The sequence below is a fragment of the Peromyscus californicus genome, unplaced genomic scaffold, assembly GCF_007827085.1.
Source record: "Peromyscus californicus insignis strain IS unplaced genomic scaffold, ASM782708v3 Scaffold_2__1_contigs__length_46816999, whole genome shotgun sequence".
NCBI lineage: Eukaryota > Metazoa > Chordata > Mammalia > Rodentia > Cricetidae > Peromyscus > Peromyscus californicus.
In genome coordinates, this window is record NW_026294540.1 from 39,867,618 (window position 1) to 39,894,637 (window position 27,020).

The window sequence follows — 27,020 nt, forward strand, 5'->3', positions numbered from 1 at the left end:
CTGCCATTTCTTCTAACTCTTGACTGCAGGCTCTTTCCCCAAACCCTCCCCGGCTGTTTCCTTCTGTAGTACTTATGCCTTCACACTGAAATGTATGTGTGTGTCCGTCTATACAGATGGACACATATAAGTATATACATAATTTACATATTTTACATTGTCGCTTCCTCTCCACCACCACCCCACCACCACACACTCACACAACCTGGTGCATGTTGTAGCATAAACTCTGAGTGTAGAGATGTTTGTCTGAATGTACACTGATGGATCCGCAGCCCCTGCAACAGTGCTTGGTCCATAGTGGGTGCTTGATAAGATGGACTTTTTTTTCCTTATTAAATACCTCAAGAGCTGAACTTGAATTTCCATTGTTGGAATACCTATTGGATCAGTTTGTGGCCACGTCTGTAGCCGTGGCATGTCCAGAAGCAGCATTTCACTACACTGCTCCCCATGCTCTGGCTCTTCTTCTTTATGCCTCCTGTTCAAGGTAGTCCCTGAGCCTGGGCTGGGAGCTGCGGGTGGCGATGATAAAGATCTCCCGTTTAGGGCTGAGCACTCAGCCTCTGCTCAGCGCTTTGATCAATCAGTGTCTCCGCATTGCCTGCTGCCCACTGCACAGAAGAAGCTTCTTGACTAAGACTGAGAGCGGCCCAGGTCTGTAGCTGGAAACATAGATGTTAAGAAAGCAATTTGACGCCGGGCGGTGGTGGCGCACGCCTTTAATCCCAGCACTCGGGAGGCAGAGGCAGGCGGATCTCTGTGAGTTCGAGGCCAGCCTGGTCTCCAAAGCGAGTACCAGGAAAGGCGCAAAGCTACACAGAGAAACCCTGTCTCGAAAAACCAAAAAAAAAAAAAAAGAAAGCAATTTGACAACATTACCATTTAGTGACGTAATAGTAGCAGGTTCTGCCCTTGGGCCTATGACCTCCCCAGCTATGGGCTTTTGACCAGGATGATAGTACCAGGCACGGAATTTCCTCCTGTGGAACAGGCCTCAAATTCACTCAGAAAATGACAGTTACCCTCTCACGGTACTGCAACTATTGCACCAGTAGGCACGTCTTGCCTAGGGAGGTTGGCATTGTGGCGTGCAGGGTCCAGTGCTGGGTAAGGTCACTGACGTCTTTTCTCTTCCAGCAGCCTGCATAGCACCTCCGACACTTCCATCTAGCGGGAAGCTTTCTTGGTTGGTTTGAGGTTGATTTTTCTAGCCCTGCAGTCAAATAGGGTCTTACCATGTAGTTATTATGGAGGGTAGCCATAATGGTAATAGCCTGTGTTGTTTTGGAGACCTCTGGAGCCTGCCTCACCAGTAACTCATAGGGAGGTAGTCCATGCCTCGCACTGCAATTTTCATTTAATAACCCGTGTCTTCTGAGAGCAGCATTGCATAAGTATTAGTTTCTAACCAACTGGGATCCCAGAATAAGTTGTAATTGGAACTCAGAGTTCAGGGATCACGCATCATTGAGATTCCTCATTTAAAGTGGTTTCAGATCTTGGCTTGCTTGCTTAATCTGTTCTGCATACTTAAGCATAAATCTTGATGCTAAGAATACTTAGCAGAATTTTTCTTCAAAAATGATTCATCTATGAAATTGGAGACATAAGTTTCAATTAGCACTGCATTCCAAAGATGAGGTGTGGAGTGCGGCCATCATTTTCTTTGTCAGAGTGAATGAGTTGGATTTATGTTCTGTATCAGATTCTGTGATCTGAGCTTTCAGGCTTGATGTTACAGTTTTACTCCTGTCTGCATGGGAAAGTTATACTTTGTCCTTAAATGGGGGCTTTCGAGACTTAGGATTAGGAACCCTGATTAAAAAAGTCTCGTCTGTAGAACTGTCAGCCTATGGGTGTGTCGCTGTCTGCTGCCCAGACATGAGGCAGCCGAAAGCAGAAGGTTTCCTTCCTGTTGGGTGCTTCTAATGGGTCCACCTTATCTGAACTGTGTGCTTCCCAGCAAGCCAAGACTTGAGAACGCCAACGAGGCTTCTTTGTAGCCAAAAGCAGATGGCCTACCACCACGCAGCTCTGACTGTAAAGTGAGACCAGCAGACTCCAGTGGGAAACCATCTTAACTCTCCTTTCAGAGTTGGTAGCTTCCCACCCACAGGAAAGGAAACTGGGGCGGGTAAACGTTAAGGAGGCTGACTTAAGTTACAGCTAGCAAGTCTTAACCGTGCAAAGGGCAGTGGCTTAGAGTCTGCTCAGAGCTAAGAAAGTTGTGCAGACACAAGATCAGAGACTTGAGCTTAGAGTCGTCTTTGCCCCTTACTGTATTCTTAGGGCATATCAGTACCACCACCCCGAAGCCTTAGTTGACTGTCACTAAAAGGGGGGAACAACATAGCCGGTAGTAGTGGCCCACGCGTTTAATCCCAGCACTGGGGAGGCAGAGGCAGGTGGATTGCTGTGAGTTCGAGGCCAGCCTGGTCTACAGAGTGAATTCCAAGACAGCCAGGACTGTTTCACAGAGAAACCCTGTCTTGAAGAAAAAAAAAAAGAATGAAGGAAGGAAGGAAAGAAGGAAAGAAAAGAAAAGAGAAAAGAAAAAAAGAAAAGAGAAAAGGAAAAAGGGGGCAGGGGGACAACAAGGTCAAGGGTTCTTCTGGGAGTCTGTGAAGTGACATGCTATAATCACTGTGTATGTGATGGGTATTAGGTGATATTTGTGTGCTTTCTTAACAAATGTACAGCCATCAATTTTGAAAACCTTAAAATAGCACCTTATATTTATTCAGTGCCTTATTGTTGCATAACTCTATGTATGATTATATTTAGTCCCCATAGACGCTCTAAAAGGCTTGTAGGAATGTCTCATTTAACAGACCTCATAGCTCTGTGCTCTGGACTGCCACAAAAGCTATCAGATTTCCAAACTGGATGACACATCAGCTCACAGTGTTGTGGCTGCTGTCTCCTTCCCAGGCGATTCCAGTAATGTTCTCAGTTCAAGACTAACAGAAACTGTGGTCCCTCGTCTCAGAGCATCGGGAAGTGTGTTAATTCTGCTCAGTGAAGGATCTTTCAGACAAGAAATTGGGCTGTGAGTTTCCCATGATGGACATGGCACATCACTGCGGCTCTGAGTGCCGGTCCTTGTGCTGTCCTCAGGGACCACGTGCTGAAATGTCGCAAGTTAGCCTTCGTGTCTTCTCCCTAGAGGGACTGGCAGGCCATCCTTGCTTAGTAGTGGGAGGGATACTATTGATAATTTGGATTAAATACCACCCCAAGTCAAATAATTAGTCTTGGGAAAGTTACCGTCTCTAAACTAAGTTCCTTGGCTTTGTATGACAGAGGTAAGCCAGCTGACTTCTAAGGCTGACGTGTGTGTAATTTTCACCTTGAATTTTAAAAAAATACATAATATTTTGTTTTTGGGTCTTTACCAAAGCATTTTCATTCATTTGGGCCTTTTTCTTTGTAAATTATATTAAACAGAGAACTATAAATACTTGGGTTTGGGGCCTTGAAACACAGTGTGGGTAAGGACAAACAAGTTTGGTACATGGCCCCGCGTCTGCAGTGAAAGTGTCAGCCAGCCTGAATGTGTGTGACTGGGCAGAGGACACAGTCACCGTTGGAGTAGACAGTGTGGTCTTCCACTTAGAAGTCCCTCTGTGGTCTTGGCTGTGCACCTGCTCTGTTTTTAACTCCATCCTAGACTCTTTACTAGCACGTCTCCATCCAGGTAACTACAGCTACTGATCTCTTAAGGACGATGGTGTTTCAGTAGCAGAGAAGGTGCTTCTAGGAGGGACAGCTGTTTAAAGCTGGGCGTCCGTGAAGGAAGGGCTAGAAGATTGTGTTGAAGCATTTTGATGCCCTGTGAGACGGTGTCTGAGTAACACAGTCCTACCTTGGTGTGTGCTGGGTCTCGATTGTCACACTGCTGGTTTCTGATACCCCAGACACTGAGTGCATTGCTCTGACACTCTTCCATTTAGCAGCTCGTGTGTGATGGGACAGAAGCAACCAAGTTGACAGTCTAATGGAATCTTCTGTCTTGGCTTGCTCGCTTTAGCTGGCTCCTTCCTGTTCTTTATCTCGGTGTCCTTCCTAGTGGTTATGCTTTTATTTCAAGAAAGGATCTCACTGTGGAGCCCTGACTGGCCTAAAACTCACTCTGTCAACCAGGTTGCTTCATCCTCAGCTTCCCAGGTGCTGTGATTGTAGGTGTGAACCACCATACTAGCCCTGCCATTGAACTAAGTTCGCATCGGAACATGTTTGCATTGCATCAGAGCCCCACAGCATCCCTCAGCTTTGAAGGTAAATGTTTACATCACTTTACTTTCTAGTCAGAGAGTCTGGGCCTGCTTGCTCAGTGAACCACCTAAATTCAGTACTTTGAGCTTTTTTTAAAAACATCTCCTTCAGAGGACCAAGTTAGACACCCCCTCCCTGTGTGTGTGTTCAATTTCTGGATTCTATTAAGCTACTATATTATAGATTTTTCCCCAAGACATGGTATGTGTATTAAATAGGATGTTTTCTTAATTGTGAATTGGGATTTGGAATTTCATTCCCTACTTAAGTTCATTCTGTATGAGTTAGTATCTGAATAACAACTTGAAGCTTGAGAGGGCAGGACTTAAGGAATCAAGAATTTGCTGACTTGTTTTAGTAAATTATCTGTAGAGTAGATGTTTGTACTTAATTCTTGGTGTAAAAATGGCTGTAAATGTGTCCGTGTTTTGTTAATCTCCACTGCTTTTGCAGAGGAGATTAATTTATCTCTCAAAGCAGTGTTTGATGCCTAAAATCTGGAAGTTAGAAGTGTCTGGTGGTCAGGAGGCGGCTGGTCTTGGCAATCCAGGTTGTGGAACCAGGCACCCTTGCCCTGGTGTGGGCTGCATGCCCGGTTTCTATAGCTCTTTGTCATCTCTTTCCTCCTGAGCCACACTCTGCTCCATGCTCTTAGGCCCAGCCCCAGATACTTAGTCCTCGGTAAGAGGTGTAGAGTGTGGGCTTTTCTTCTCTTCTCAAGTGTATTGCTAGGCTTGTTTTTAAAGATCAATTTGTTGTTCATCGTGTGTATGAGTGTTGGCCAGCATATATATAAGTATACCTGTGGAGGCCAGAAGAGGGTGTTGGATCCCCAGTAACTGTAGTCACAGGTGGGTGTGAGCTGCCATGTGGGTGCTGGGAACCAAACCCAGGTCTTCTGTAAGAGCAGCCAGTGCTCTAACCGCTGAGCCACCTCTCCAGCCCAAACTTTAATTGTTCATTTTTATTTCATGTGCATTTGTGTTTTTGCCTGCATGTGTGTCCTTATGAGGGTGTCGGGTCCCTGGAACTGGAGTTAACAGACAGTTGGGAGCTGCCATGTGAGTGCTGGGAATGGAACCCGGGTCCTCTGAAAGAGCAGCCAGTGCTCTTAACCACTGAGCCTTCTCCTTAGCCTCCAGCCCAAACTTTAGATGTACAGTGTTTTATATCTTAGTTTAAAAAAAAAACCTCTCAGTCCAGTTAATGATAGGTATACTATTTACCTTAAAAACAGCAGACTCAAAGGACTAGTTTCTACATGTGTTAAAACATGAAAACACTTTTTAAGGAGCCTGTAGTTCTGGATATTTCTCTTCATTGTTTTCCATTCCTGGACTTTTAGCTCTGGGTGTAATTTATACTCACCTGGTGAGTCAGTGACCGAGGTCTGTAGGGGACAGCTTGTTTTCTAGTGTGTGCCCCCTCAGCCTGTGCACACTGAGGAGGACACCTCTGCGGGCTGACCAGACCTGCACTGACTGCTGTCCTCAAGGCCAAAAGCCGAGAGCTCTGCGGCAGGCTTAGGACAGTCTGCAGGGCCTCTGTGTCTGGTATGTTTATCAAAGGAATAGGCCAGACTTGTGCCCAATCTCAGGGAGCTGTGGTAGCAAACCCAAGAAACTATTCACTGTGGTGTTTACTTTGGCACAGTTTCTGTACCTTTCTCCTGTTTGTATTTTGTGCTGCTCCTTGGTAAGAGTTGGGATTTTATTTTGTGTCTCTGCTTTTCAGTCATTGGTCACATTTCCTATCTTTTGCTCGGTTCAAGCAGCTGCCATATTAGCTATTAGCTTTTGGGGAAGGGGCTAGGATATTGGCTTCCTTCCACACTCATTTTTCAAGACAAAAATCATTTTTTCCACCTGTACTATTTTTTCATCTGTCTTCTCGAAGAGCAAACAAATGTTTTTATTGAGTAAAAAAAGCTTAATAATTATTTTGACCTTATTCTCTCTTTATTTTTAATTCTCCCAACTAGTATTTCAGTAGGGCATATACGTAGACTTTTCACCCTAACAGTTGGCCTATCAAACAGATGTGCTGCTCTTAGGTTTCGTAATCCACGGGCTTTTCTCCTTTGAGTTGATTGTTTCCCAAGCAGCCCCACACTACCGCCTCACACTTAGTTTCAGTAGGAGATGTTTTTCTTCATGTATGTGTGTACACCATGGCATGTTTGCTCAGGTCTTGTAATATGAGGTAAAAATTAGTGACTTTTTCTATATCAAGATTTAGGAATAAATATTTGTCAGAATACTTGTGCTTTGAAAATGAGGTCAGTGTATCTGTGGTGAAGCAGGTGGCCTATAAACTGAGAGATGTTTCCTTCTAAGAGCTGAGGTAGTAAGAATCAACCCACACGACTCTGAGCTGCAGAAGTCATCTCTGTGGTAATAGCCTGCTCTGAGCAGGCACCTGCAGATGAGTAACTGCAGCGGGTTGAGAACAGAAGTCCAGGTGAAGGGTTTGGGGCCCGCTCTCCACTAAGCAGCTCCTGTCATAAATAAACCCCTCCCGTGTCACCGCGTGTGTCATACTTGTGCGCGCGCACACACACACACACACACACACACACACACACACACACACACACACAAGCATCCCTGTATGTGGCTCACTAGACTAAGTTCTAGAGGTTTTCCACACCTTGCAGAAGAGCTGTGATAAAAGCGTTAAGACCCTGGGTCCGAGAGTTGGCCCGCCTGGATTTACATCACAGCACCATTGCTTACTGGTCATTGTGACATTGGGTAGTTTTGCAATCTCCTCGGTTTCTTACTTCCTTCTCTATGGATTGGCACAGAGGAGCTGAGGGTTAGGCATAGGTGCTTGGTAGGTACATAGGTACTGCTGCCATTAGTTTGTATCACATCCCCAGTAGTGAGTATTATGTCAGTATCCAAAGAAAAATTACCTGAGACAAAGTATGTCATTGCATGTCATATGTCATATGCAACGTTGCTGTCACCGGTCCTGTACTCAGTGCAATTCATAACACAGGAAACACCGTCATTGTGTTTTGACTTGCATCCTTGAGTGAAAAGAGCTTTATATTAAGAAAACATTACTGGCCAGGCACAGTGGCGCACACTTTAATCCTAGCACTTGCGGGGAGGGGTGGCAGGCAGATCTCTGTGAGTTCAAGATCAGCCTGGTCTACATAGTGAGGTCCAGGACAGCTGGAGCTACATAATGAGACCTTGTACTGGGTGGGGAAAAGGAGAGGAAAGAATTCCCAGGAGTACCAGCCTTCCCTCTCCTCATTGTAGTTTGTGATCCTAGAGTGTACGTGACTTCACACACCATGGTTTGCTCTTAGATGACCCCCAAAGGTCCACCTGCTGAAGGGTCGATTCCCAGCTTGGTGCTTTGGGAGGTGGAGAAACCTTGAAGAAATGGAGCCTGGTGGAAGTTGTGGTGTGGTGTCCCTGTGGGGGTATGCTGGCACCTGAGTGCCTGTTTCTGCGCCATGGTCACTGACCAGCCAAGCTTTACTCCATGCTATAGAGCAGCGGACCTGCTGTGACAGCAGATACAGTACTGCAGTCAGCCAGCCATGCAGTGGAGCAGTAGATACAGTGCTGCGGTCAGCCAGCCATGCAGCGGAGCAGCAGATACAGTGCTGCCTGCGGTCAGCCAGCCATGCAGCGGAGCAGCAGATACAGTGCTGCGGTCAGCCAGCCATGCAGCGGAGCTGTGCCAGGCGTCGGGACTGTCCAAAGTTAGCTGACACGTTATGCTTCCATTTCATTAGCAACTTCTCCAGGAAATGGAGCTTCGGGGTTTCTGCTTGTGTAAACGAGGCTTTTCCTTCTGTACAATGGAGTGAAACCAAAGCAGAGGCCCATTCCCTCTGGTGGGTCTCTCACTCACCAGGAAAAGGGTGTTTTCGAGATAGGTGTGCTTGCTGAGACTTTTGCACAGCCCGAGATCAAAATCCTTAACCGTGAAGGAAGAACTCTAGCTTGGCCTCCTGCATCTGTAGTGAGGACTGCACTCTCCTCGTGACCAGGGGCAGTGGTGCATGTGTGTGTGCCGTGCACGGTCACTACAGTCAGTTGTGAGGACTGCAGTCTCCTAGTGACCAGGGGCAGTGGTGCATGTGTGTGTGCCGTGCACGGTCACTACAGTCAGTTGTGAGGACTGAACTCGCCTAGTGACCAGGGGCAGTGGTGCATGTGTGTGTGCTGTGCACGGTCACTACAGTCAGTTGTGAGGACTGCAGTCTCCTAGTGACCAGGGGCAGTGGTGCATGTGTGTGTGCTGTGCACGGTCACTACAGTCAGTTGCTCACCAGGCCCGTGCTTGTCCGTCTCTGGCCTTGTTCTCACCGTGTCTGCCTCCACCTCCCTGTCACCGGTTGTCTGCTCTTCCGCTACAGATACAGTATTTACTTAAAGTAATAAGTAAATATATAAAATAATAAACGGTGCCCATTCAGTGTGTATGCCATGCTTTAAAGCAGTGCTTCTCAACCTGTGGGGCGTGACTCTTTGGGGCCAGACAGCCCTTTCACAGAGGTCGCCTCAGACCTCGAAAGCACAGATGTTTACATTACAGTCCACAACAGTAGCAACATTAGTTACGGAGTAGCAATGAAAATAATTCTAAGTTGGGGTCACCACAACGTGAGGAACTGTTGTAAAGGGTCGCAGCTCCAGGGAGGTTGAGAACGCTGCTCTGCAGTCCGCCAAACACCATGGAATGGTGCCGTCATTACTTCACGTGAGTTTTTCTTCCTGTGATGAGACTCTGGAGATCTTCAAGGCTTCGGTGCTTGCTGTGAAAGTCGCCACGCTGCACAGTGGCTCCCTTCATCTCCCAGACCCCCCTCCCTCCATCCCCCCGCCCTGGTTAGCACCGGTCTGCTTCTGAACTTGAGCTCTTTAGCTTCCAGTGTAAGTAAGATGACAGGACATTTGCTCCTTGATTCCTGGCCCATCCCCTGGTCAGTGTGTTGTCTGTGTCACCATAAGTAGCAGTACTTCCTTCTTTTTTAAGGCCGAGAAGAATTCCTGTGTGTGTGACAAGATGACAGATCCCATCTCAGTCACACACAGAAAGCAGAGAGAGCGAGAAAGTGGGGAGAGAGGCAAGGTTAACAACCCTCACAGCTCTCCCTCAGTGGCCTGCTTCCCCGGCAAGGCTGCAGCCCCTGAGCTTGTGTACCCTCCCCACACAGCACCGCCAGCCTGGCTGTTGACACGGGTCCTGGGATCCAGACCCCAGTCCTCAGCCTTGCCTGGCAAACACTCCACCCACTGAACTGCCTTCCTAGCTCTCAGGTCTTCTTAGGGAAGTGTCTCTTTGGGTCCGTTATACTGAGGTGTTTTAGTTCTTGTGAATTTGGTATTTTACCATATCCCAATTCAAATTGCCCATATCAAACTGAGAATCCAGTGTGTGTGTACCAGGCTCAGGGAGAGCTCCACTGTAAGAGATGAGTCCCCTGACCTGAAGAAGGTAAAACTGGACTTCATATTTATTGTGAAATCCAGAGCAGTTGGATCCAAATGAAATACCCACCTCTTAGCAACCTTGTGAGGCAGCTGAGACCATCACCATCACTACTAAAAGCAGCCCTCTATATCTCTGTTTGATTTTTGTCATTGATTAAATGGTACTTTTCTTCTTTCTCTTTGGTCTGTATGGACAGGAAATGGAAGGGTTTCAATAGTACTTCACTCAAGTTCATGGCACAAGTGTTTTCAAAAACCAAGCCTGACACAGTATCATACATGCCTGCTATCCCAGCTGCGGAGTCAGAGGCAGGCAGATCTTGGTGAGTTTGAGGCCAGCCTGGTCTACATAAGGCATTCAGGCCAGCCAGAGCTACAAAGAGAGCCTACGAAGTGTGCTCCTGATCCCTTGCCTCCTTTAATACGTGCACCACTACATTCAGCTTTAGAGTTCATGTGTCATCTCCCTTTGCAGTACCCACTAATAGCCTTTGTAGGGAAAGGCCTGGCTTACCTTGGGATGTGCGGATTTACCAACTAATGACTAGATTTAATACAACTACAGACGTTGTTTTGTGCCTCCATTTTTTTGTCATTTTAGGGGGTTATGAATGGGGTCTCATATATGTCCTCATAGCTGAGAATGGCCTTGAACTCCTGATCCTCCTCCCTCTACCTCTCAAATTCTGAGATTACAGGTGCGGGATTTGTTCATTTGTTCATATGGGGTTTTGTTTTTTGGGCACAAAAAACAGATTTTCTCTGTGTAGCCCTGGCTGTCCTGGAACTCTCTGTAGACCAGGCTGACCTCAAACTCGCAGAGATCCTGCCTCTGCCTCCCTGATACTGGGATTAAAGGTGTTTTTTAAGGTGTAGTTTTATTGTGTATCCCAGGCTGGCTTCATGCTCACTGGAATGGAACTTCCTTTCTCAACCTCCTGAATGCTGGGGCCTCAGGCACACATCACCACGCCCAGACCTTCCATCTTGTATCTATGAATAATTCTTTTTTCACTTTGCAATTACCTCAATGTTCCAGTTGAGTTTTTCCTTGTCTCCCAAACCTCTGCAATGTAAACTTTCCTCCTTGGCTGCTAACAGGTGACCCCAGATAATCAAATGGTTTTCTGAAATTAAGTTCAGATATCCCAGATTTCTTCATCTATGATTTTAGACAGTAAATCATGAAGACCCTATACGCTGTCTTGTTTCTACAGATCCACACAACTACTTGTCACTGTGGGCTCGGCAGGAGCTCTGGAAATCCAGTCATCTGCTTATGGTTTTTTGTTTGTTCAAGACAGGACCTCTCTCTGTAGCCCAGGCTGTCCTAGTACTCGCCTTAAAATTATGGGGATTCTCTTGTCTCAGACTCTAGTGCTGGGATTCCAGGCTCTAGCCACCACACCCGGCTTCCCTCACCCTCTCCAGCCTCACACATCTTACGGAAGATCTAGCAGGCTGTCCACTTTCCTCTCCGGGTCTTATCACTGCCCTGTGGGAAGAAAGTCAGATGACCACAGCGAAACTCCTCTCACATTGTGCACCGTCTGTGTGGATGGTGCAGGCGCCGCCACTTCCCTGAGAAGCCTGTGCTTTGTCACGAGTCGTGCTTGTTTGAACACATCCTTTATCTGAACCTGTTTTCCGCCGCCCTGTGACACAGCCTGTGCTCTCTAGTTAGTTGATCAAAGGTGACGTTAGACTTGGGAAGGCACAGGGGGCAGGTGCTGTATGTGCGGCCTGTGTCCCTGCTGTCCCTCAGCTCCGGCCGTCTGCAGGTCACCTGACTCAGAGCTGAGCCACTGCCTGGGATACAGCTGCTGTCACTTAGTCCTTGTGCTTCCCTCTCCTTTGTCCTGTATCACTCTTCACTGCTCGTTCTTCCTTTAGTTGCCTTCAATACTCACTGCCACATAGACTGACGCCATTCTAACCCAGAAATGGGGATGAGGCAGGCGAGGTGACTCAGTGAGGAAGGCCTCCCAACCCTGCTCTGAGTTGGGTCCCCAGAACCCACATATGGGAGGAGAGAACAGCTCACACAGGCTGCCCTCCGATCTTCACTGCTGTGCTGGTGCACACACACAGATCAATGTCACATTTCCTGAAAGAAAAACGCAAACCGAGTTATCTCAAGCGAATTTATTAGACTTAGGTGTTAGGTGATTCTAACGGGCACGCAGCAGTCCTCTCTTTAGTAAGAAGCCTAAGCTGCCATCATAGCAGACAGTGCAGTCTCCTTCCTGTAGTTAAAAGGAGTGCAGGCCAGTGTCTGGAACTGGTTGGAAATGGCTAATGTAGAACTCCCTATGGAGACCAAGCTGGTGCTGAGATTCAAGGTGTGTGCCACCATACCCAGCCCCTCTCAACTTTTTCCTTCATGTGTGGAGGAGAGAGTACGCCCTCACTAATGCACAGAAGTAGTCACCACTGTTGGCTTAACTGACATTTCAGGCTTGTTTAGTTTCTTGGTCCCTGTTGTTGTTTTGGTTTCTGAGACACAGTCTCATGGTAGCTGGGCTGCCCCCAAACTCACAGCAAACCACACCTGGCTTGACAGGTGTGTGTGTGTGTGCGCGCGCGCACGTCAATGGGGGTGTGTGTGTCAATGGGGGTGTGTGTGAATGGGAGTGTGTGGATGTGTGGATGGGGGTGGGGAGGGTGTGTTTGTGTGTGTGTGTGTGTGTGTGTGTGTGTGTGTTAAGGACGGTGCTAGGGATCAAATCTAGCACTTGGCACCTCATACATATTAGGCAGATGCTCTGGCCCTGAGCTATAGCCTCAGACTGTCATTTCTTCACTATTATGAAAATTTTAAATGCACACACACACACACACACACATTCATCTGGCAACTCATGTCTTTTGGTTATTTTTCAAATTAAGATGAGACAGATGTCTTACATTAAGGATATATGGTTTAATAATTTATATTGCAATTTCCAGTTTGTCCCCCCCCCCCCCATAAACCACTTCTTTTTCAGGGCTGGGGATGTAGCTCTGTAGTAGAGTGCTTGCCTAGCATGTGAGGCCCTAGGTTTGGTCTATAGCAACACACAGGGAGGGGGAGGGGGAGAGTTGCTGTTTCAGTTTTGTATTGAAAACTATTAGCCATTTTTAGATAGTTGTCCCAGCAGGGTTCTAGTCATGCAATAATGATTTCCAGAAATTTGTTTGTGGCTGCTTTTCAGACATCTTCCCTTCTCCCAACAGGAAAGCCATAGAAGAATTGCTGAAGGAGGCAAAGCGTGGGAAAACTAGAGCAGAAACAATGGGACCAATGGGCTGGTAAGTTCTTAAGTGAGCCTCCTTAAAACTTAAAAAGCAAACAACAACAAAACCAGGAGGCTGAGGCAGGAGGATGTCACGAGGGTGAGGCCAGCCTGTAAGTCTTAGCTGGAGATAGCAGAATGTGAATAGAGGCTGCAAAGCCTTGGGTGCTGTGGAAATCACCCAGAGGCTAGTGTAGGATAATAACACTGTGGAGAGCTGAGCTCTAGCGAGGCACAGTGGGCAGCGGGTGTGTTCAGAGAACATACGATGGGTTTCTCACTGAGTTAACTCACAAGGCAGCCTGAGACTTGGAGATACCTCTGGGCCCGAATAGCAGTATTGAACCTGTGACCATCACTGCTTTAGCCAGTAGGGCCAGCATTTACCCTGGAGTTTCTGTACAGACTGCAAATGTGTTCAAAGTTAGTAATAAGGGAGTAGGTGAGGGCTCAGTGGGAAAGGCACTTCTTGCCTGACAACCTGAGTTTGATCTCAGCGACCCACACAGTGGAAGGAGAGAACTGACTGCCTCAAGTTCTCTTCTGCCCTCCACATGCACACAAACTAAACAAACAGAATGTAAAATCATATGCGCAGAGGACGAATTTAACCTTAAGACCTAATTCTAGTCTGTAAGCATGCCTTTAGTAACAGCATTCAGTAGCTACTCTAGTCGGTAGGCATGCCTTTAGTAACAGCATTCAGTAGCTACTCTCTGGAAATGTGCTGATGCCCTCTCTTACCTACAATCAATGGTTGGCCACAGTGGAACACAAGGGTACAATAAAAGCTTGAGTTCCCTCTCTATCTTGTTTAGTGTTTTGTTTCCCACTCCCCTTTATATAAAATGAGATTTGCATACATGTATACAATGAAATATGATCATATCTGTCTCCAGTTTTCCCCTTCCAACTCCCCCCATATCCCACCCCATGTTCCCCGTCCCAACTTCTTACTTTTTTTTAAACAACCCACTAAGTCTAGTTAGTGCTGCCCATATGTGTGTGGGTCTGTGGCCATCCACTGGAGCACGGAAGCCTGACACCCTTCCCTCCCCCAGCCAGCCTGTCAGCTTCCGGTGGGAGCTCCTCAGTGAGGCCTGGTGCCTAGAGGTTACCTACCCCACCTGTGCTATGACTGGGGCTGGCCTGCTTTTGTGCAGGTGAGCACAGCTGCTCTGAGGTCATGAGTGTGATGCCATGTCATGGCCAGAAGACAGCTTTCACAGCGCTCCTCTCCATTTTTCAGCTGTTACCTTTATGCCTGTTTTTCTTATTTTATAGGTGTGGGTGTTTTGCCTTCATGTATATCTGTGCACCACATGTAAATGCCTGATGCCCAGGGAGGCCAGAAGAGGGTGTCAGATCCCCTGGAACTGGGGTTATGGGCAGTTATGTGGGTGCTGGGAATAGAACTCCAGTTCTGCAAGAGCAGCCAGTGGCCCTAACCACTGAGTCATCTCCCCACCCTTTGCTTTGTTTTTGAGACAGGGTCTCTTGTACCTCAGGCTACCTGTAAGCTCCCCAAGGAGCCAAGAATGGCTTTGAATTTTTTTAAGACTTATTTTTTTCAGTTGTGTGTATGCATGCACATGTGTGCAGCTGCCCTCTGACCAACCCTTGGGGCTGCAGTTCGAGGCTGTTGTAAGCGGCCTTGTGTGGGTGCTGGGAATCAAACTCTGGTCTTCTCTGCTAGCACAGTGTGTGCTCTTAACCCCTGAGCTGTCTCTCCACCGCCTTGATTTTAAAATTCTGACCCTACTGTCTCTGCCTCCCAAGTGGTAACATTACAGGCATGTGTTTCTGGGGCTCTAACCCAGGGCTTTGTATAAGCCAGCTAGGCAAGTACTCTGCCAACTGAGCTACATTCCGGCCCTTTGTTTTGTAACTTTTAGAAACATGCACATATTTTTCATAAAATATAGGCTAAATTAAATCAAAATAAAGAAAAAATTCCTAACTCCTAAAAATCAAGCAAAATCAAGCAAATAGCCCTGAATAAACCATTGAGTGGGTGTCTTAGCCCAGAGGCACAAAGAAAGGAAGTATTTCAAGTGGTCTAAAATTTGACTGTATTTCTAGAAGACAAAAGAAGATACAAAGAACTTGTTTTCCTTCATTGTGGTGTTGATAGTGCTGATACCTGAGCACCCTGGGCATCGGTGACTTTGAGTCTGTCAGTTGAGCGTGGCGGGCCCTGCCATCCTCTCAGCTCTGACGGGAATATAGGTGTCCTGAAAACATGGTACAGTGGGATAGAATTCAAGGTCAAAGGCAGAGAAGTCAAAACTTTACCTCTCATCCTAAATTAGAATTGGAAATATTCATAGGAAGTTGTATTGCATTATTTTTCAGATAACACTTGTTTAGTTCTGAGACCCCTAGAAATACTGACTGCCCAGCCCTTAGCAGTGAGGTCTGGTGCCAGCCTGTTATCAAAGTACTGTTTCTCACTAAAAGGAGACAGGGTTCCTAGAGGAACCATTGCTTGCACATCTGCAGCCTTGCTCAGGATAAGCCAGTCTGTAGGGTCAGAGGCCACAGTCCGGCAAGATAGCCTTCATTTCTCATGCCAAGATTCCCAAATGCCCCCAGGCTTCGGCGGTTCACTAGAACTTACAGAGTTGCTAGAGTCTGGTACACTTGTGGCTTCAGGTTGTTACAGGAAGGGAGCCAGATTAAATTAAGGCAGGATAAGAGGCCTGAAGCAGGACATCTGGGAGGGTTCAAAAGCAGAAGCCTCTCAGCCCCTCCCCTCCAGAGTCAGAACATGCTGCCTACCCCAGGGCCGCGGAGGACTGGAATGATGCCAGTGAAGGAAGAGCCATGAATCTTAGTGTTCGAAGTTTTTATTGTGGCCCCTGTGTAGGTGTGATTGATTGATTGATTGATTACATGGTTGACTGCGTGTTTTCATGGTTGACTGGTTGAGTACGTGGTTGATTTTGAGTCTCCAGGCTGACCCATATCACATGACCTGAAGCTCTCCCTTATGTCAACATAGTTGATCTCTCTTGTGTGACCAACCCTCCTCTAAGACTGGAAGGTGCGGCCAGCTCCACCCTCAACAAAGACATTTCTATCACGTATGATGTGGATTAGTTTCCAGAAGCTGAAGGCAAAGGCCGCCCTCCCTTTAGGTCAAGCCAAACTCCTGCTCCACGGGAACAAACGCTGTAAGGTCTGGAAAATCTCGTCATGCCAGAAAGCAAAGAAGCTGTCAGAGGCTAATATCAGGCTGGAAATCTCTGGAACCTGTTTGAAGTCAAAGATGGAATAATTTGATCAAAAAAAAGAAATACTAATGATTGAATCACCCAAGACATGTTGAAACCCTTAAGGCTGTGTGCTGGCTGGTTTTATGTCAACTTGACACAAGCTAGAATCATCAGAGCAGAGGGAGGGAGCCTCAGTTGGGAAAATGCCTCTAGAGGAATAGGCTGAAGGAAAGCCTGTAAGGCATTTTCTTAATGATCAACAGAGAAGGGCCCAGCCCATTGTGGGTGGTGCCATCCCTGGGCTGGTAGTCCTGCGTTCTGTAAGAAAGCAGGCTGAGCAAGCCATGAGGGACAAGCCAGTAAGCAGCACCCCTCCATAGCCTCTGTATCAACTACTGCCTCCAGGTTCCTGTCCTGACATCCTTTGATGATGAACTGTCATGTGGAAGTGTAAGCCAAAATAACCCTTCCCTCTCCAACTTCCATTTGCTTATGGTGTTTTATCATACCAATAACAACCCTAAGGCAGGTTGTAAGAAATATCACAGATTCAGTCCATTATCATCATGGCGGGGAGCATGGTGGCAAGCAGGCAGACGTGGTACTGGAGAAATCGCCAAATATCCTACATCTTGCAGGCAACAGGAAGTTGACTGTCACACTGAGGAAATCATGAGCAAAAGAGACCTCAAAGTCCGCTGCCACAGTGACACACTTCCTCCAACAAGGCCATACCTCTTAATAGTGCCACTTCCCTTGGAGGCCATTTTCTTTCAAGCCACCACAAGCCCCAAACTGGAAAGAATCCAAATGGCCATCACCTCCCACATGGATAAGCAAGTTGTGGTTGTACCCTTAAACCCACACTGCCCATCGGTGTGGAGAAACAGCATGGTTGAGATAAACTAACTGCCCGGATGAATCCAGGAGTGTTATGAAGAATCCAGACACAGAACATGATAGTGTATGGTTCCATTTATTTGGCTTTAGAGATCCCAAACTAGGAACATCACCAGTTGTTGGGAGAGAGAGGCCTAGAGAAGAACTCACAGAATGTTCTGTATCTTGACTGTGTCTTTGTCAAGGCCTAGAAAACTGATCACTTCAGTAGATAAACTTGAGGACTGAAGAGAAGGATTAGTGGTTAGGAGCACTGTTGTTCTTCCAGACCTGGGTTTCCAGCACCCACATGGTGGCTCACAACCACCTGAAATGCCATTTATGGGGGAGGGGGTGTCTTGGCACCCTCTTCTGGTCTAATAGGCACCAGGCTTGTACATGGTACACATACGCATATGCAGGCAAACACTCTACACATAAAATCAATCTTTTAAAAAGAGGTAAGTTGTATGCAGATCATGCCATCGTACATATTTTTAAAAAGGAGGCTGGGGACTTGACTCGGTGCCTAAGCACTTGCCTAGTGTGCACAAAGTTCTGTGTTTGATTTCCCAGGACAGCAAAAACATGTACAAACTCCAGGATTTGATTTTGTCCATGTGGAGACCATCAGTTGTAGCTAGAGTTTTTCTGGTCCTGCCTAGCCCAGTCAGGACAAATCTCTCTCACCCACCAGTCCCACAGCCGCTCAGACCCAACCAAGTAAACACACAGAGACTTATATTGCTTACAAACTGTATGGCCATGGCAGGCTTCTTGTTATCTTCTTCTATCTTAAATTAACCCATTTCTATTAATCTATAAGTTGCCACATGGCTGGTGGCTTACCGGTATCTTTACATGTTGCTTGTCATGGTGGCAGCTGGCAGCATCTCTCTGACTCAGCCTTCCACTTCCCAGAATTCTCTTCTCTCCTTGTCCTGCCTATACTTCCTGCCTGGCTACTGGCCAATCAGTGTTTTATTTATTAACCAATCAGAGCAACACATTTAACATACAGAACATCCCACAGCAATCAGTGGCTGCTGAATCTGTCAGGTGAAAAGTGATGGAACGCTAGCTTAGGTTTCTAATGTTGTGATAAAACACCATGATCAAAAACAACTTGGGGAGGAAAAGGTTTATTTCATCTTTCAACTCTCAGGTCACAGTCCTATCACTGTGGGAAATCAGGGCAGGAGCAGATGCAGAAGTCATGGAGGGGTGCTGTTTACTGGCTTGCTCAGCCTGCTTTTTTGTTTGTTTGTTTTTTGAGGCAGGGTTTTTCTATGTAGTTTTGGAGCCTGTCCTGGATCTTGCTCTGTAGACCAGACTGGCCTCGAACTCACAGAGACTCGCCTGGCTCTGCCTCCCAAGTGCTGGGATTAAAGGCGTGCACCACCACCATCCACCTAGCCTGCTTTCTTATAGAACCCAGGACCACCAGCCCAGGAGTGGCACAGTGCACTGGGCCCTCCCACATCAGTCATCAGTCAAGAAAATGTCCTACAGGCCAGTCTTGCCTGTGGAGGCCTTTTCTCTATTGCAGTTCCCTCTTGGATAACTCTAGCTTGTGTCAAGTTGATGGGAAGAAGGGTCACTTTTTGCTGAATGTTGGGTTGTGACATATCCAACTGTATTAGTGATTTTTTTTTTAAGATTTATTATGTATACAGTGTTCTGCCTGCATGCATCCCTGCAGGCCAGAAGAGGGTACCAGATCTCATTACAGGTGGTTGTGAGCCACCATGTGGTTGCTGGGAATTGAACTCAAGACCTTTGGAAGAGCAGTCAGTACTCTTAACCTCTGAGCCATCTCTCCAGCACATGCTTATATTTTAGGGTGCTGGGGATAGAGCCTGTGTTTGGCCTTACACACTGGTAGGCAAGCTCTCTTCTACAGAGTCACAGCCATAGCCCTCACATGGGTGATTCTTCACAAAAAAAAAACTATAATAAAAAGAACACACACACACACACACACACACACACACACACACACACACACACACACAAGACACCCTGGTCAAGACACAGGGTCTGGTCCATTTCTAAAGGTTGTAATCACAGTATCCAAGATACAGGATTTTACAGGTCAAAGAAGCGGTGCCTTTAACAAATGGATTACAAGAAAAAGATCCTGTGAATTAATAGATTTGAGGAACATCAAATAAGATGCTTTGTTAGGATCTGACGCATTCATCTAATTATCCTTTATCAATAAAAACTCGGGAGTCAGATATTGGGATAAGAACCTAAATGATTAGAGAAGCAGCAGAGAAGCGACCAAGTAATCTCCTCTTTCCCTCATTTCTCAATCCCAAAAGACCAATTCTCTCTAAGCCCCGCCCTACTCCTCCTCCTGTGTTTCTGTCCTCAGTCCTCCAAAACCTCTATGGCTAATTTTGGTCAGCTAGTAGTTCTAGCGCTCCACCCTCTGACCCCAAGCAAACTTTACTGGCAGTCTCAGGAGCGTCAGACTGCAATCAGAATATCACACAGCAAGGATCCTCGTCTAATGGGGGGTTGGAGATGGCTCAGTGGTTAAGAGCATGGCTGCTCTTCCAGAGGACCTGGGTTCGGTTCCCAGCACCCACACGGCAGCTAATTCACAACTCTAACTCCAGTTCAGGGGATCTGATGCCCGCCTCTGGCCTCTCAGGCACCAAGCACACACGGTGCACAGATGTACAAGCAGACAGAGTATACACGTGAAAATAAATCTTTAAAACTTTTAAAAATAAAGTAACTATTAAAAGACACTTCGGGGCTAGGGGATGGACAAACTCAGATGGACAAGCTCCTGGACTTGCAAGCATGAAGACCTGAGTTTGAGCCCCAGAACCCATGAAAAAATGCTGAGTTTGGCAGTGGGTGCCTGTGATCGCAGGGGAGGTCGAGACAGCTTTACTGGCCAGGCAGCTTAGCCTAACTGGCGAGGTGCAGGCAGCGAGAGACTTGTCTGAAAGGAGGTGAACAGCATTCAGAAAAATGCCAACTGAGGTGCTCCTCTGGCCTCTGGATACATGTACACACGCGTGAACTTGCCCCCCCACCAACACACACTTTAAAAGATACACGAGGGGGTGCGGAGATGCCTCAGCCGTTAAAAGTATGACTGCTGTTGCAGAGGACCCCACATTGAGTAGCTCATAACCACCAGTAACTCCAGCTTCAAGAAATCTGACACCCTATTCTGGCTTCAATGAGCACTGCACTCCTTTGCACATACACAGACATGATTAAAAAAGGAAACAAATGCTTTTTAAACATATGAAAGAATTCAGGATATTTGAAGATACTAAGAAAATTCATGGTGAATTTTTAGTCTTGATGATGGTTTTGCTGTTTTACATGGTTTTTGTTAATGTGTAGGTATATGATGTATGAGTACGGACCCACATGTGGGGTTCAGGGTACAACTGTGTAGAGTCTGTCCTCTACTTCCGTCTCCACCTGGTTCTGGGGATCAAGGTTGTCAATCTTGTGTAGTGGGCACTTTACCTGCGGAGCCGAATCAGTTTGCTGTGTTCCCAAATCATCTGCCAAGCTTTAAAACTACTGATGTTTATTTGGGTCCCACTGTTAGGATTTTGGAGTGGGATCTGGCTTTGGTACTCCAAACACACACCCAGGTGATTCTAAAAGGGCACACGTTTGAAAAGACACTAATTCGTGCTCGCTTTGGCAGCACATATACTAAAATTGGGACAAAAAGACACTAATTCTAGTTCATTTAAAAGAATCGTAACTACTTGCTGGGCAGATTCTAAAATGGCCTTGACCTAGGCCAGGGGCACACAGCACTCCTGCACTGAAGTATCCTGGCTAGGTGTGCAGACACCAGGCTTTGCCTGGAGAGTGGACCTCTGTGCCCAGATCTTAAAGGAACAGAGAACCAGCTACTCACTTGTAAACTGTGGTTTGTTTTTCGAAGTTCATAGAAAGGCTTTATTTACTCAGAATGGTTTTAAAATTTTAAAATAGAACTTGGGTGGGATTGTTTAATTTTGACATTCCATAAGAACAATCATAGGAACTTGAGCAGGGCCCAGACAGCGGCTGCTGAACTAGACAAGTGTGAGCAGGACGCCATTTTATTTTGTACAGAAAGGGAGCATTTGGTGCTGGGCACGGCCTTGGATGCGTTTCAGCAAACACACATTTGTGCTTGCCTGTCTTCCTGGTCTGCAAAGCCATTTTGTTCTGGCCACATTCACTTCAGCTTCTCTGCAGCCCAGTGTCCTCCAGTCTGACGCTGGAGAGAAGAACCAACCGTTGAAGGGTCCATGGAGCAGCAGCCTGTGGTCTCGCAACATGGTTGGTCTACAGTAAATGCTGGGCGCTGTCCTGAAGGGGCTGGCGTCGTCTGGAGACAGAGGAAAGCACCTACGTTATGATGCTGCCTTTTATGCCATCAGCTTTTTACTTTCTGTGCTGGGAGTTGAACCCGGGGCCTCTCACACACTGCTCAGCTACATCCCCAGCGCTACTGGGAATGGTTGATTCCCAGTCTCCATGCAGACATGCAGTTTTCCAGATCCATTTGGATTTGCTGCTTGTAGGTAGTCCAGGCGGCAGGCATGCCAGTGGATAGACAACAGGGGGTGATCCCAGTTCAGTTCAGCGAGGAGGCTGGGAGGGTGTGCCTTCGTCACTAAAATCCTGCAGAGATCCAAACCTTCACTTCATACTGCAGGATCATGGAGCCCAGGAAAGTTTCCGGAGAGCTGCCCCCAGCCGACTGGGGGCTGAAACCTTGCGCCCTGCCCCTGTGCCGAGCCAGAGCTCTGCTCTCACTGCCTGATCAAGCTCTGCAGTGCAGCGCTCACTGGCTCTGCCTGCGCTCCTGTGGATAGTAGACTGTCCAGAGGCGTGTGCTGCAGCTCTGGAGACCTTCCGTGGGTCTCAGCAAACCTGTGTGTGCCCACCTGCTTCTGTTCCCCTCAGTATTCTCCCACATAGCGGAGATACGCCCACTGATGGCCTGGTTTGTCCTCGCCACACAGGCCTAGTGGAATGTCCCACAGATGGGAGACTTTCATATAGCCATTCTCACACATGCACACACACACCCACTATTTCACATTACTTTCAGGTACAGTGTTGGGGACCCAGTAAGCTTTGGGAGTGTTGTATCAAGGTAATTAAGGAGGATCATTTCTTAGATGGCCACACGCTGAGGCATTTGATTGCCAGGTTATGAAGTGCACTACCATGGGTGATTGTGGTAGCTGTGGTGACATTAAAGAACAGCATGCCTTGTGATCAACTATAGCATCGAGATGAAATATCCCCTCTGCCTCGGTCTTCCCATTGCCATTGTTCTAGTCCTGGAGCCTCCAGAGTGGAAAGGGCGTGTGTGGAGCAGATGGACAGCCAGCCACTGGTGTCTGTAGACTAGGGGGCAGTGAGCTGCACTAATGCGACCTTGTTTTCAAACCAAGGCCTTTGTCTGCCATCAAACTAGTTGTGAGTCACCACTCCCCAGTGCCTGTCGTGCTGTGCCCGCCTAGACAGCCGTCCTTAGCCACGTGTGCCTCTCTTCACCTGCTGCTGGACGGAGGAACCTCAGCTACAAGCTCCACGAAGCACTTCTTTCCACCTGCGCTTGCTTCCCTGGCTGCTGGTCCCTGGCCACCTAGACTGTGGCGAGTTTTCCCCGATTCTGCCGTAGCCAGGCTGTGGTGTGAGGGCTGACTCTGCTGTGGTGGTGTCTGCAGTCTTCCAAGGTGACACTGTAACGTTCAGACGCATGGCCATTGCACCATCTTTCCAGGGTCCCGCTGTACCATCCTGACCAGCCTGGTACTTGAATTGTTACATGTAGGGCTGGCCTCAGACTCACGGCAGTCCTCCGGGCCCAGCACTGCATGGCAAGGAAAGCTGAACCAACTCAGGAGCTTGGTTCTGTGGGAGCTGAATTCTTTTGTACTGATCTGGATAGTGGGTCAGCTTGGGAGGGAATTTAACTCTTGTTTATGATGTTGTTTCCCCTCTTTTCTTCCACAGGATGAAGTGTCCTCTTGCTGGTACAAATAAGAGATTCCTAATTAACACGATTAAGAACACATTGCCCTCCCATAAAGAGCAAGACCATGAACAGAAAGAGGGCAGCAAGGAACCCGGCCACAGCCAAGACCAGAAAGAGACCAGCTCAAAGAAGCCCAGAAGCCACTCCTCAAAGCGCGGCCTGCACTCAGCCCGAGGCTCCGTGGGCTACTCGCCCCCGAGGAAGCGCTCCTCCCGGGACAAGCGTGACTCCCGAGCCAGCAGGCGATGAGTGGAGCCCCAGGGCAGCCCAGTACTGTGCCTGCCACTGGGTCAGTGCGGACAGGGCGGTGGCAGGGCTCTGACACCCAAGAATGACTCTCCAGTGGGTCCTTCGCTTTGAGGTGGCTGCTGTTGTGTTGTTGTTGTTGTTGTTGTTAACAGGAAAAAACAAAAACAAAAACCTTTACAAAACAAACCTTACCTCCCTTGTCCTGAAGATGTCGTGGCAAGAGTCAGCGGATGCAGCGTTGCCATGCACATCCATGTTGTTTTTATCCGTCTTGTTTGCAAGTTAGCTTCGGAACAAACAGTTCTAGAAATTAAAGTTTTCAGGTTGTTGAAAACCAGTCCCAGTTCTTTGATGTGCTGCACTTTTGTGGCCATTTCCCAGATGTGCTGCACTTTTGTGGTCATTTCCCAGATGTGCTGCACTTTTGTGGTCATTTCCCAGATGTGCTGTACTTTTGTGGTCGTTTCCCAGATGTGCTGCACTTTTGTGGTCGTTTCCCAGATGTGCTGCACTTTCGTGGCCATTTCCCAGATGTGCTGTACTTTTGTGGCCATTTCCCAGATGTGCTGTACTTTTGTGGCCATTTCCCAGATGTGCTGTACTTTTGTGGCCATTTCCCAGATGTGCTGCACTTTTGTGGCCATTTCCCAGATGTGCTGCACTTTTGTGGCCATTTCCCAGATGTGCTGCACTTTTGTGGTCATTTCCCAGATGTGCTGCACTTTTGTGGTCATTTCCCAGAATTTCTCAAAACAAAATAAAATACTTCAAAACGCTCTGCTTCCTCGTTTAGATGTCAGAGGCTAAGCTCGCAGTCTGACCAGTGTCATCCTGACAGAACTGGCCACACCATGTGTTTTCTAGTGACTGACGGAGTGAGGAACGCTCACAGAGCTTTGGACCTGATGCTCCGGGTCAGCTTTGCCAAGGGTGACAGAATGGCTGTTCCCTTCTCAAACGCGTACCTTAGATCAGGCAATTTTTCCGTACTTACATTTAAATATTTGTGGTTTGGATGGTTCTTTTCAAAGAACCCTCAATAGTTAAAAATACAATTATTTTACCAGCAGATAGCAAGCCTGACTGTGCTGATCTAAGGCATAACTGAACTTCTGAAGATGGCGGCCGCTGGGCCTGGACAATACAAGACCAATCAATATACAGGGGGAAAGCGGCAAGACTCTGGCACGCCTCTAGCATGTGAAGTACAGTCCATTTGTCTTCATCCGGTCAGTCAGCCAGAGCTCACTTGGAGAACCAGGCATGAAAGAGCAAGCACCTGCTGGTGCCACACGAACTATTTCACCACTGCCCAGAGGTCTAGGCTGTGTGTCTGCCGTGTTTAAAGTATGTGCTACTTGTTCAGAACAACATTTGCTTCCTCCTGAACATTTGGGGTGCCCCCCTCACTGCCAGGGATTCCCACCTTCCATATTAGTGAACTGTCCAGTAAATGGCTATGGATTCTCTCATTTTCATTAAACAAACAAACAAACAAAAAACAAAGACAAAACACAACACACCTTCGGTCCAGTGAGGTGACTCAGTGGTAGAGGTGCTTGCCACCAAGCCTGATGACCTGAGTTCAATCCCTAGAAACTACACAGAGAGAGCCAACTCCTGCAAGTTAAGTTAGCCTCTGACCTCTACACATACACACACACTGACCTCTATGTACGTACACATGCAAAATAAAGTAAGTAAAAGGTAATTAAGTCTCTTAAAACTCAAAACTTTCAATTTAACAAATTCTGATCTGATGACTCAAATATGTTCATCTCCTAAATATCACCAAAAGACGTGACAATAACATCTGAGACATATTAAGTGGGGATTAATGGCAGATGAGACTTTGTATTAAAATGACATAGCAATATATAATCTTCTGCATAAACTACAGAAAGAAATAATTGGACCGAAAAACAGAGGACCAGTGAGCACTGGGGCAAATTCAGATGATCAAATATATTCACAGTTGGTGTCTCTAGAGATAGGGATAAGTTGAGAAAAAGATTTCCAGAAATATTGACAAAAGTTTTCCAAATATAACAAAATCTAAGCCAAATTGATGGCTCGTCCTTATAATTCTAGCACTTGGGCAAATGAGGCAGGATTGTTGTAAGTTCATGGCCAGCCTGGGCTGCATAGTGAGTTCTAGATCTGCCCTGGGCTGCAAGTGAGGTACTATCTCAAATAATAAAAACTGTAAATGCACAAACACAAAAGGGCCCACAGACTCTAAGAAACACAGACATGGAGAAGGCCACAGCAAGACACACGTGATGGGTAATCCTGACTGTCAACTCGGTAGACTGAGAGGAGTCTAGGAGATGAATGGAGCACACCTGTGTGTACCTGTGAGGGCGTTCCCAGAGGTGATAGAGGAAGCAGTCCGCCATTGATGTGGCTGCACCATCCCATAGCTGAGGACCCAGGATAGCAGTACAAGGGGAAGGAGAGAGCCCACAGAAAGACCTTCCCGTTTATTCTCTCTCTCTCTCTCTCTCTCTCTCTCTCTCTCTCTCTCTCTCTCTCTCTCTCTCTCTCCCCCCCTCCCTCCTTAAGTTCTCCTATTTAAATTATTATACCACATCCAAGAATTTGCCTCAGTCTCAGAGGAGACTTTGAACTTGTTAACACTGTTGGGACTGTTAAGACCGTGGAGGCTCTTGGAGATGTGCTGTGTGTATTTTGTGTTTATGAGCCTTTTGGAGGGCAGAACTAAAATCTATGATCAAAGGAGATTGGTGTTGAGTGGACACAAGGTAAACTTGTTGGTCATCAAACTGGATTGTTAAAGTGATTGGCTTGAGAAGCACCTGGGAGATGATCAATACTTACCTCTGGCCTGTGTGTGTGAGGATGTTTCCAGAAAGAGTTGACTAGAAGGGGAAGCCTGTCCCTGAACCAGCCTGCAGGTTACGGACCTGGATAGAATAAAAATGGGAAAAGGTGGAGGCGGCAGCGATGGCAGGGCCAGGGCGCCTTCATTCCCAGCACTCAGGAGGCAGAGGCAGGCGGATCTCCGAGTTCAAGGCCAGCCTGGGCCACAGAGTGAGTTCCAGGACAGCCAGGGAGATACAGAGAAATCCTGTCTCAAAAAACAAAAAGTGGGAAAAGAATGCTGTGGGTACAGGTATTTTCTTTCAGCTTTCTGGCTCCTACGAGGCAAACTCTGCCCCACCTTACTACCCTCCCTCCATAATGAACTGACCTCTGAAACTGAGATTAAAAAGTCTGGTTAACACAGTGGCTAAAATCCAAACCACTTTAAATCACTGGTGAAGAGACATGAAAAACAATCAAAGGAAAATACAGTACATTCAGAAAAAAAATATATATATAAGGATAAAGGATGTCAGAGCTGAGTGTGGTGACTCATACAAGAAATCTCAGGACTTGGGAGACTGAGGCAGGAGAATTACCATGGGATTTTGAGGTCAGCCGGAGACACATTGTAAGTTCCAGGTCAGCCTGGCTTCAGAGTGAGACCATGTCTTAAGACAAACAACATGTCATCATCAGCACAGCAGAAACAGAAAGACAAGCTCACCAAAATACAGAGAGAAAATTACAATTGTCAACACAGAATTCGTCACCCTGTGGAGAATTTTTAAAGCAAAAT

At 47.1% G+C, this 27,020-nt stretch overlaps 1 protein-coding gene across 1 annotated transcript in view; it reads left to right on the forward strand.

Moving 5' to 3' along the window:
* The window catches only part of LOC128120472 (protein POLR1D-like), a 34,361-nt gene extending 10,188 nt beyond the window's left edge, over nt 1-24,173 (forward strand). Inside the window, exons 2-3 of the mRNA XM_052754526.1 lie at nt 12,957-13,031; nt 23,125-24,173. Of these exons, the coding sequence (XP_052610486.1) occupies nt 12,957-13,031; nt 23,125-23,395 (346 nt within the window). The 3' untranslated portion in view covers nt 23,396-24,173. The remainder of the gene's footprint in view (nt 1-12,956; nt 13,032-23,124) is intronic.
* Nucleotides 24,174-27,020: the final 2,847 nt, after the last annotated feature.